The 12,654-nt window shown below is 46.0% G+C and overlaps 1 protein-coding gene across 1 annotated transcript in view; it reads left to right on the forward strand.

Annotated features, from left to right (window-relative positions):
* Positions 1-12,654, forward strand: part of LOC119456689 (probable cytochrome P450 301a1, mitochondrial) — an 80,707-nt gene that overhangs the window by 38,220 nt on the left and 29,833 nt on the right. The window contains exons 2-3 of the mRNA XM_049668848.1: positions 7,118-7,355; positions 11,691-11,881. Coding sequence (XP_049524805.1) covers positions 7,118-7,355; positions 11,691-11,881 — 429 coding nt within the window. The remainder of the gene's footprint in view (positions 1-7,117; positions 7,356-11,690; positions 11,882-12,654) is intronic.

The following is a 12,654-nucleotide window of genomic DNA, read 5'->3' on the forward strand; positions in this document are numbered from 1 at the left end:
CTGAAGGGGACTACCCAGCACCTCAACCAAATGCAACAGAGTACTTTAAGGTAGACTAGATGAAGCGGTTAAACAAGCTGGCTCGTTGAAAAACCGACCTAGCGCGAACCACACGATCGTCAACGTCTTCTTCCACACACTCGCTGGCACAGAGCTGGTGCCGATGTGCTCCGGTACAATGTATATATATACAGGGTGTTTCAGCGAACACTTTCAAAATTTATTTAAGGTTGCCTGTGGCAGATAGCTCAATTCTAGTTAATGTCCGTGTTCTAGTTAATGTCCGTGGTGTTCTAGTTATGTTCTAGTTAATGTCCGCCTCTTTGAGGTCTACTCGAAGAGGCGGACATTACTTGCACAAAAAATTGAAATGAATAATCGGCTAATTAACAAAAATCCACTAATTAGGTTTTTAACTAATTACCTGATGGTCCTTATTGCAGTTTAGAAATTGTTGCCGTGGAGTTCGCAAGGCGGATCCACTTGGAATTAATTCTCAGGATGACACCAGTTTCGAGATGTTAATTCCCGAACTTTGCGGAGAAATGCATTGGCGTTCCAGTAATTTTGTGCTTCAATGCATAAAGCGACGTTTCTGTTAAGAACCTAACTGGAACGCCCATGCATTTCTCCGCAAAGTTCGGGAATTAATATCTGGAAACTGGTGTCATCATGAGAATTCGTTACAAGTGGATCCGCACTTGTGAACTCCACGACTACAATTTGTAACTTACAATATGGGCCATCAGGTAACTAGTTTAAAACCTAATTAGTGAATTTCTGTTAATTATTAGATTATGCATTTAAATTTCCTGTGCAAGTAATGTCGGCCTCTTCGAGTAGACCAGCTCATGAACTAGAATTGTGCTATCTGCCGCAGGCAACCTTTAAGAATTTTTGAAAGTGTTCGCTGAAACACCCTGTATATATATATACATCTTCCGGAAGCCGGAACCAGAAGCCGGCTTCCGGAGAACTCTTCTGGCGTTTTGCCGCCACTTGCCGCGCTCTCGCCACTTCTGGGTCCGCTTGCCGGCGTCGCCGTGCTGCCGCACTGATCATAAGGCAGTGTTAATGAAGGGAAAACGAAACCCGCACCTCAATACCTTATACGACCAGTAAAACAACATTGTATATACTGTATACATGGGTTGTCACTCATTTGCACGTTCGAGTGGGCAATGTACGGGGGATTCACGGTTACCCGAATGATCCCCCGGTGCTTCGCCCACTCATCATGATTCACTTCGTGGATATGCGGTGTTTATTGCGATAGCAATTATATGGACAATCCAAAGCGGATTTCTGTCGGTGTTTTGTTTCGTGACAATTGTTTGTGGGCTGTCACTCATTCCGAGGAATAACTTTGTAAAGAATGCAAGACAAAGTGTGAGAAACTTAGATGGCATACGTGAATATCTTAGCAAACATCTACAAGGATTCCACAGCTACCTTGGTTCTCCACAAGAAAAGTAGAAAGTTACCTGTCAAGAAAGGGGTCAGGCAAGGAGACACAATCTCTTAGAAGAAGTAATCGCTTAGAAGAAGTATTCAAGCTCTTAGACTGGGAACGCTTAGGAGTGAGGATCAACAGCGATTATCTCAGCAACCTTCGGTTTGCAGATGACATTGTCCTATTCAGCAACAATGGAGAGGAATTACAGCAAATGATTGAGGACCTTAATCGAGAAAGGGTAAGAATTGGGTTGAAGATGAATATGCAGAACACAAAGATAATGTTCAATAGCCTGGCAAGGGAAAAAAAATTCAGGATCGCCAGTCATCCTCTAGAGTCTGTAAAGGAGTACGTTTATCTAGGTCAATTACTCACAGGGGACCCTGATCACGAGAAGGAAATTTACAGATGAATAAAATTGGGTTGGAGTGCATACGGCAGGCATTGCCAAATCCTGACTGGGAGCTTACCACTGTCGTTGAAAAGAAAAGTGTACAATCATTGCATTCTACCGGTGCTAACATATGGGGCAGAAACTTGGAGAATAACAAAGAAGCTCGAGAACAAGTTAAGGACAGCACAAAGAGCGATGGAATGAAAAATCTTAGGACTAACGTTAAGAGACAGGAAGAGAGCGGTGTGGATCAGAGAACAAACGGGGATAGCTGATATTCTAGTTGACATTAAGCGGAAGAAATGGAGCTGGGTAGGCCATGTAATGCGTAGGATGGATAACCGGTGGACCATTAGGGTTGCAGAATGGATACCAAGAGAAGAGAAGCGCAGTCGAGGTCGGCAGAAAACAAGATGGGAAGATGAAGTTAGGAAATTTAGAGGCGAAAGTTCCAATACGCTAGCACAGGACAGGGGTAATTGGAGATCGCACGGAGAGGCCTTCGTCCTGCAGTGGACATAAAATATAGACTGATGATGATGATGATGATGATGATGAAAGAACCCCAGGTGGTCAAAATTTTCCGGAGTCCCCGACTACGGCGTGCCTCATAATGAGATCGTGATTTTGGCACTTAAAAGCCCATAATTAATGAAAAATAATGAAGCGAAACTTTAAATAGTTGCTGCGCAAAACGGCACACAGGTGTAAGAAGCTGCCGAGCACGAGGTCGCGGGATCGAATCCCGGCCACGGCGGCCGCATATCGATGGGGGCGAAACGTGAAACACGTTAGATTTAGGTGCACATTAAAGAACCCCAGGTGGTCCAAATTTCCGGAGTCCCCCACTACGGCGTGCCTCATAATCACAACTGGTTTTGGCACGTAAAACCCCATAATTTTTTTTTAATTTTAGGTGTAAGAAGCGCGCAGTCGCTTGTGGCAACGAGCCCGTCCCCAACGTAACTCGCTTGAAATGGCAGAAGCTGCGACGGCTCACAGAGAGCAAAGATAAACGACAAATTGATAACAGTGGTGATCCTGTGGAAAGCGGTTACTTGAAAAAAAAAACCATGTTGATATACTACTAATAATAATTACTATGGTTTTACGTGCCAAAAGCACGATATGATTGGGAGGCATGAATTAGTGGGTGACTCTGGATTAATTTTGACCACCTGGGGTTCTTTGACGTGCACATAAATCTAAGTACACGGGTGTATTTCAACATTTAGCCTCGATCGAAATGTGGCCGCCGTGGCCGGGGATCCAACCTCCGTCGTCGAGCCAGCAGCGCGACACCTCACCTGCTAAGCTAACACACTGGGCGATGTTCATGTGACGTGGCGCACTGATGACATCGCGGCAAACTTGTTTCGATATTAGCACAATAAGTACCTGCATCTGTCACGTTACGGGCAAGCCATCTATAAGTAAACGCACCGGGACCCACTTTGGGCTCGGAGTCTTGCTCCCATTCTTTTTTATACTTTCTCGCATACTTGGCCCACTTCCCCATGGTTACATTCTCCTCTCCGAGGAGGATTCGGTCTTAAGTCTAACCTACGGAAATGAACCTCTAATGTAAGCGCAAAGAAAAACTCATCTCACAGGAAAAAGAAAATGGCTATAAAGCTTAGCGTGAGAAACGTGAAGCAGGTCGAAAGCTGTGCCCGGTGCGATAGTTCACCAAGACGCCATGGCCGTGAGCATGCTGGAGCGGGTCCTCTACCCGTGCTTCTTTCATGTCGGCGCCACGATCGCCTGACCACATATTTTTTTTTCTTGCTCTCTGAGCATAGCGATGTTAGTACAGTGTACTGTGAAAAGCCCTATACTCCCAGGCTCATCCCGATGCACGGGGATCGGGTGTCTCACGGTGTAGCGCGATGTAAGTTTAGGTACATCAATGATCAAAGCCGCTGGCTCAGACAATGGCGCAGAGAATGGAGGGGGAGATGGGGCGGATGGCATTTCGCACATGCACACACGCACAGGCGCGCTGCAGTCGCAGATTTTCAGTAGCCCAAATATAGCCACATAGCCAACTCCTCGAAGTCGACGCCAAAATTTTTTTTTCGGTAGCCCAATTTGGCTATATATAGCCAAACCTGGCAACACTGACTCACGGTCATGAGATAATTTGTAGTGCGTACTTTTGCCATCTAATGCTTCCGCAACATAAGGGTAGCCTAAATTTGCGCAACGAAGCACTGATGTCTTTAGAGTCAACTTTATGTAGGCACTGCTAACCTACGCCATCTTGAAAAGCCTCCTTCCTTGAACTGGTTACAACGCTGATTTCGGCTGCATACTTATTTAGCTTTATTTGCAACTACAAAACAAAGATGAAAAGAAAAAAAGTCGCAGTTTCAGCCGAAAGGCTCAGCAACGATTGCGACAGCAAATTAGTGGTCAGCTATACGAAGTAAGGATAGTTTTAACGGTCGTTAAGGTTGTAAACACAGGCGTACTAACTAAATGAACAAGCATGGAGTCACGAGCGCACAAACAAACATGAACGCATCTCACTTGATGGCTCGGAAACTTGCTGTCAAAACGCTGTAGTGAGTAAGCGCGGAAACAGCAGCGAGCGAATTGACCTTCGGGCCGCCGCTCGCATCAATGCGAGCTAAGCCGCGAAAACACAGCGCAGGGAGGAAGGTGTCTGTCACCGCCGCAGACGGCTTTCAACATACAGCCGCCAGGGCTGGCGCGCGCGGCGTAGAACACGCCCCCCTCACCCTCCGCTTGCGTGGGTCTCCGCAAGGCTCCGGAAGAAGGAGCCTTGCGGAGCCTTGCCGCACGGCGGGCGCACAGTCGTTCGGGCCGCGAGAAATGGAACTATGGAATATCATCATATGAGATCCAATGAATATCGTCGACGTTTGTAACTTGAAGTGTAGTGTCCACCCTGATAAGAACCCCGCATGAACCATGATCGAGTTACGGCCACACTAGAAGTGAACACTTCTGTTCCAGCGGGGCTGCGTTGCGGTACGTACACAACCGATGTTGCTAGAGCTAAAGCTCTATACGCGCGGTCACCGTTCGTGACAATGAGGGGAAAGCTACGGGGGCGGAACTAATGCGCTTGTGTTACCGCGCATAGTAGTCGCGTGCTATACAGCGATTTTGGTTCTTTAGAGAAGAAACTGAATCGGCGTAGCTTTAACGTGCGATGTTTTCGTATCTGCAAAGACGCGAAAAAAAACCAGTAAAATTAATGAAATTGCAAGCTCAGTGGTGTTTTTTTTTTTGTCATATTCGGCTGTTGTAAATAAGATAACAATGTTTTCTTTTCCCCAGGTTATTATACTAAGGAGGATGAGGAATAAACTAACGTGAACGAAAATGTGGGACTTTCTTCAGAAGCACTCTGATTTGTGCGAGCTTTGCGTAGCTTCCCTTTCATTATCCGAGAAGTTGTCCACGAGAATAGTAACGTTGCACACAGCTTATCAGTTGTAACACAAGTGTGCGTGCGCACAACAAACATGGCAGCAGCGGAATGCAGAACGCTTAGCCGGCACCGTAGCAGAGCTCATTGAGAGGAGCGTGAAGGTGCTTAGACTTGGGTCACTGTTTTTGCAGCCAAACGCGCTACGCATTTCTTGCGGCTCTGGAGGCCATGCGTCACCCATACTGCAACAGCACGGTGTTAACAGCGCTATGCGACAAAGGCCCATGCGTGTCTCGAGTGTCCATATAATTGCTCTCGCAAGAAACGTTGCTTTACCTAAACAAACACAATAAATTCATAAGCTATTGAAATGCGAGACATCCTTATTGAATGGCTTGAAGTTATTCTACAAATGTTAGTGGTTCCATGAATTTGATAAGAAACTGATGCCTCAAGGCATCATTCGAGGTTGTCCTGCAACAGAATTCCTCGGTACAGTCTTCGCTTGCGTGGGTCTTTCATAGCGTTAACACGTTTATAAATTTGGCGCCATGCCCCATCCGCAGCGAGGCAGGTAAGCGAGACATGCGAGAGAGACGAGAGAAAAGCCAGAAGGGGCGTGCCTCCACCAATGACAGAGGTTTGCCGCGTGCACTTCCACCAATGAGAAAAGATTGTTCGTTTACGTGACGCAAAGCTTGGTTCCCTTTCACACCCCCAGATGATCTTGCACTTCTCGCATCAAGGGCGGCGAAATTCGCTGATTGACCCGCTGTATCGCTGAAAAAATCCTTCCAGCTTCACGTCATCACCCCGCCGTAATCCTGGTGTAATTATTCAATAGCGAGCATGCCGTCCTCATTCCTTGTCATACCATCGTCGGGATGCCTTCGTGGTCCTTCCGTGGTCGTCATTCAAATTTCGTCATTCGGTATTCGTTATGTCGTCGCCGTTGTCATGCCAAACTTTGTTGTATAGTCATTGTCATCTATGCAGCCATATTCGGGCCGTTGACGTTACAGCGTGATCAACTGTCAACGCTTTCAAACTACGCTTTCAAACTATCATCCTCATACAATCGTCGTCATGCATTTCTTCTCACGCCGTTGCCGTGATGCCGCCATGGTCGTTCCGTCGTAGTCATTCCAGCTTTGACATGCAACTCTCGTCATGCGGTGGTCGTTACGTCATCGTCGTGACACCACCGTCATCCCTAGTATCGCCATGCTGTCATCTGAGAGGAGCGTATAGTAGCGTAAACGAAAAGGCTCTAACATATGTTTTACAGTGAAACGTCATGGCGGAAGCGGGACCTTCAGACCCTCCAAGTGATTCTCGTGGAGCACGATATCGGAAGTGAAAACGTCTATAGCCCACACCACAGCCAACGGATAAACATTCGCATTACACACTCGTAACCACGCCGTGAGTTTTTTCCCCTACTAGACTGCAATAAGTGTTGTCTTGTCGATATTCGAAGATAAACGAATATTCAACACTTGGAATAGTTAATTTGCGAATCCATCATGAATGAAAGAGAAAAAAATACCATTCGAATCGTATTCAAAATTACCAATGCTCGCACGCCTTTAAGAAATAGGGATGATAGTTTGACTAAATAGAATGCTAGACAATTTAAAAATCAGACAGGTGAGAACGCTTGACTTTCTTGAATTGGGAACGGTGGTGCTACCTTGAAAATTGCCACGCAAATTTCGTAGAGCCTGTGTTGCACTTCCTGAAAAACGGTACCTTTGTTGCCTGATTATCCTGGCGGAGTTAATAGAAACCGTCTTGATTCGCTTAACCTCCCACTGTCATTTTACGAGGCATTGTTAACTCGAGGCCTCTAACAAATGCGCAGGCAAGTACCACCCGGACCGGCGCCACATCGCGGCTTCGGACATGTACCGCAAGTACGGTCCGGTGGTAGCCGAGCGCCTGCCGGGCCGCTACTCGCTGGTACACCTCTTCAGTGCCAACGATTTCCGGACGCTGTACCAAGAAGAAGGCAAGATGCCCTTTCGTATGGGGGCCACAGCATTCAAGCGGTACCGTGAGAGCCGGCCTCAGTACTACGACAACATCGGTATCCTCAATCTGTAAGTAGCGTTCTACACTTATCTTTTCCGTGAAGGTAGCTGATTATTATACTTTTATTTCAAAGCGAATACCATTATCTTATGTCATCTTTCACCACCGCATGTGGCGGTTGGAGCGGTTGGACTTTCACCGCTGACACAAAGGCGTCAATGCAGAGGGCGGGTGCTCTCGCCAAACCGAGTTGGAGGGCGCGTTTTTTGCCGACCTCCAACTATTGTAGCTCTGAGACATGCGTACTGTCGCGTGAGAGCATTGGGGCTTCTGAAGGCTTATATGCCGCCGTGGAGCGTTAACGGTTGTCGTCTCTACAAAAGTGCGCAATGACACAACGAACAGTACCTACATAAAAAAAAAGAAAAACGGTGACAATCTAGAAATACAATAGTGTATGTACGCTGAACAACTCGAACAAAATTTGAATACATGTGTCAGCCAATTACATTCGCTTATGTCCACTACGTCAAGCGGTTTTTCGCGTTTAAAAAGGCTGTTTTCTCCGTACAGATCTGTTTTCGTATGAGTGGTTTTAGGTTGAAATCTGAACGTCTTGGCAACATTTATGGGGTGATTCTGATATCAGTGCGATATAAAAAGTAATAATTTGGAACAAAGAACAAGCTCATATTTTTTTTCAATTGGGCTGACATTTACATTACCAGAGCAATATCATAAACTTGTAAGTGAACTTCAGTTGGCTCGGCTCTCTATCAGAGATGACGGGCAGATGCACTGCGTTTTTGTGGGGGGAGCTTGTAATCAATTCTTAGGTTGTCACCGACTAAAATAGCTTCACTGCGGCAAATGTACGCGTCCAAGCGCATCATTGCATAAATAAAGCGCATTGTGTTTGAGAAGCCTTCGGATATTCGCTAATATTGACAATTGTTCTCGATGGTTCCTGCATAATTTCTTTAGTCGTCCTTTTACATGAGTAGGTCGCGGGCCTGTAATGACGTCACACAGGTGCCGCTACACTGCCCGTAATGAGCCCCACCACTAAAATTACGCCCCATCAGGTTTGGACACTGACATTGTTTGACACTTTTAATATTTAATAGTCCGAAAAGATTTCAGATAAAAGAAGAAGTAGTAGTTTATTGATTTGAAAATGTCGAGAGGTCGGCCGGAATATAGAGCATCTGGCTTGCTACTCTACGTAAGGGAAGGGGAAGAGGGGAAGAAAGAGGTTCACAATGGGGGATGATAAAGGGAGGAACTAGGTGAAAGGATACATTGCATAAATGTTATCACAAGCGTGAGTCCAGATAAAAGGTTTGCGCTGTGGATGGTGTGTTTCGTGACATGTGTCGGTGGGCTGCCATTTTAAAAATTATGACGACTAATTTAGTCAAGAATGTAGGACCGGCTATGAGCAACTTTAGTGATTGAATAGTGTAGCAATATAACCCGCCTGTATACAGCATGGGCAAGCCTATAGCATACAAGTACCTAAATATATGCGTGGCACCACGGAGACGCCGACGGCGGAAATTCGGCTGGAGGGTCCATATAATTGCTATCGCAATAGAATAATTGCTAGACTCAAGTTGACATCTATGGCAGGCCACTGAAGCGCTGAAGTGCTTGCACAGCTCGGCTGCGGTAATGCGATGCGTTATAAGCATCTCAGAGGCAATGGCTTGCACACCAGAAATTATTACGAGTGTTCAATTCTGCCTTCGAGGCGCGCGTCTGTTTCGTAATGGTTGCAGTATCGGGCCTTTGTGCTAAAGGTCCCCGGTTCGAATCTGGTCATTGCACATTATGATTATATATTAGATCCTGCATATAGTGCAGTGTAGAATTATGGGCAACTGGGGCCACTGTGGCCACTGCCCACATTGATGTTCTTGTGGGTTCGTTTGTCCCGGATATACAGCTGTATAGCTGTCCGTACCGGATATATATATATATATATATATATATATATATATATATATATATATAGTAGTAACTGTAACTGGATTTTTCAATGGGCCAAGCGTATTTAGGAAAATCAGAAGCACAACTTCGCGGTTATCTTAGGTTTATTATTTACCAAACAGTTTCGGTCGGTGGACCGACCTTTTTCAAGGGATACATGAAATTCTCGCAACAGTCTTTTTATATCTTCAGGTAGAGAAAGAAGGCGCCAAAAAAAAGTGAGAAAGGAGAGATAGAGAGAGCAAACCACAAAAAAACATAAATAAATAAATAAAAATCCCAGGGAGAGAGCCCTTTTTATTTATTTATAATTTTTATTTATTTATTTATGTATTTTTTGTTGTGGTTTGCTCTCTCTATCTCTCCTTTCTCACTTTTTTGGCGCCTTCTTACTCTACCTGAAGATATAAAAAGACTGTTGCGAGAATTTCCTGTATCCCTTGAAAAAGGTCGGTCCACCGACCGAAACTCTTGGGTAAATAATAAACCTAAGATAACCGCGAAGTTGTGCTTCTGATTTTCCTATATATATATATATATATATATATCCGGTACGGACAGCTATATATATTAATAGAGTCATTGTCATGAGCAAAGTAGGGAAACATGGTGTCGAGTGGAGTGTGTAACGAGGTGGACGAGCATAAAGAAGGAAGAACGGTGAGTAACCGGTGGTCTCGTGTCTCGCGGTGTTGAAGGCATAGGTGACAAATGGTACGATGACTGTATTACCAAGGTGCTCTGTCGAGCAGAAGAAGCGCGACGCGTTGCTCGGCTACGCACCTTGGCCTCGCAGGACCGGTCAAAGATGCGCTACGACGGTCGCCGCCTGCATGTATAATTCGATCCTGGCGACCTTGTGTGGCTCTGGACGCCTTTACGGAAGCGTGGCTTGTGCCAGAAGTTCTTGGTCCACTATGTTGGGCCCTACGTTATACTTGAATGCCTGAGCGAGGTCAACTATCGCATTTCACGCCTCACGAGCACTGGACGACACTCGGCCAAAACCGAAGTCGCTCACGTTGCCCGCCTGAAGGCTTGCAATTCACGAACGACTGACTGGCTTGCTCGGCGGGCTTCAGTCTGCCAACGGAGAAGTGTCACGAGCTCTCATAACAGAGGGCAGAAACAGCGCGAATGCCCACGGGCACTGTGGGTGGAGAAGGAAGACAACGTTCGTCTGGTTGCTTTTGTACCGGCTTGCAGCACGCCAACCGTTCTGATTTATCTGCCCTGCAGATTTAAATAAACGCTTCATGGCGTAACAGTATTACTTATAAGCGGGAAGAAGGAGAGAAGAAGAAGGAGGAGAGTGATTGTGTGCGCATTCACACATAAATGTTCACTCAAGTATGTGTTCACTAATGATGAATGTTCACTCACGACCCTCATCTAGTCCGGTTGTCATGGTGTTGAATGATCCAATTCATGCTACGACAACGTCCTGGACACCCGACACTCTTTCTGCTCATTTCGACAAGAATAAAATGAGCCTTTCTAGCACACTTAAAGAACAGCATTTATCCTTTGATTGCAATTCCTTTCAGACTTTGACATATTTCTCTGGCAACAGATGGTGCAGGTGAAAGACGCTTGTGTAGTCCCCTCAGTGTGGGTGGGACCGGCTTAGGCTGTGAGACTTGCTGCCGTTACACGACTCCCTTCTATATATCGTTGTGATCGCGCCCAAGTATTACATTCTAGTACAGTGCACAAAATCTTAATAGCTAGGAAGAACATTAATTAATTTTATCTAGGCTTCATTAGGAATTATCTGTAGTGTAGGCACATCGACTAAACAGCAACTGCAATGAAATTCGACTGTTTGCCGCATGCGTGAGACCTTTTCCAATCATTCCACCTAAGAGGAAATAATTCTTGCAGATAGTCTATCTTACGAGTCACGCACATGTCAGGAATTCAACGCTGGAATAAAAACCACATTTACACGTACACCCGTGGGATCCTCATGCATCGCATCCACCCGACACTACACACCTACAACTGCCCGATCTGCGTCGTGCCAGACACTCTGGCTCATTTACTACTCGAGTGCCCGTGGCGCCCCCAAGACCCCGTTACCAACCCTACAACGACCGAAGACATGAACCTCCTCGCCGAGACGGGGGAGGCCAAGATCTCCACCCCGGCCCTGGACTACCAGTGACGTCTTTTCGCCAGAGCCCGGGATGCTATCGCGGCCAGAGGATTCCTGGAATGAGGGACGACCCTCCCACCTAGAGTGATTCACAGCTCAAACGCTCGGGAACACTGTCTCGAAAATTAAAGTTTATTTAATGATCATCATCATCATTAAGTCATTCGACTGGCCTGTCGTAATATTTGCACTAGGTCTCATTGCAGCCATGCATGACGTCGCTTAAAGCTTGACTGATTCTGATCCCTTGCAGGCAAGGCCAGGAGTGGTACAACGTCCGTTCGAAGACGCAGCCGTACACGCTCCGGCCACGCACAATCATGTCCTATGTGCCCGGCATGGACCTGATTGCTGAGGATGCCCTGCGGCTCATCGAAAAGACACGAGACGAGAAAAAAGAAGTGGATGACTGCTACACGATACTCTACCGCTGGGCACTCGAGAGTGAGTTCCTGTCAGATGCTAACGGTGTTGACCAGAATGACCATGATCGATTCATATGTAAGCCCGGTAATAATAAGAACTGACTGGAACAAGGGCCTGAAGATCGACGTGTTGGGCAAAGTGATGGTTGCCATCCTTAGAGCAGCGATCAGAAAAGCATACGTATACGTATATATGAGCCGATAACAAGATGCTACAAGCACATAAAATGCATGCCACATGCTACCGGTGTATTACACGTCCTTCCATAGACATGTAGTTACGAAATTTAGGAAAAACAAGCGGCCATAACCTTCCTGTACAAGACTGCGTCATCGCACTTAGCAATGAATTGTGAGTGCTATGGTTGCGCGTTCTTGATTCCATTCCCAGCTACCTCAACACGTTATATATTCAGATGGCCAGAGAAGTAGCTTAGACGTGCAGCATAACCATTAGTGACTGCACGTGAATTAGATAATAATTGAAAACCTATAGGCGCTGTCAAATGCATTCAATCTGGGCGGATAGATTTTCCTCAAGCTCCTTTCCTCATCATTGTTTCTGCTTTTACACCACTCTTCTGCATCGTAGCCAACCGGACAACTAGTCTGGTTAATCACTCTGTCCTTCCCCTCTTATTGTTTCTCTCTGCATCTTTCGATTGGAGTGGCTTGATGCAGCATACGCACTTTTTATTTCGTGATACATCGCGCATTGAAAATACCAGGAGGCTTACTTAGGCCCACAGGAGCACGAATGCGTGAAAGCGCTTAATTTGATGGTTCAAAATA

This window comes from Dermacentor silvarum, chromosome 6, assembly GCF_013339745.2.
Source record: "Dermacentor silvarum isolate Dsil-2018 chromosome 6, BIME_Dsil_1.4, whole genome shotgun sequence".
NCBI lineage: Eukaryota > Metazoa > Arthropoda > Arachnida > Ixodida > Ixodidae > Dermacentor > Dermacentor silvarum.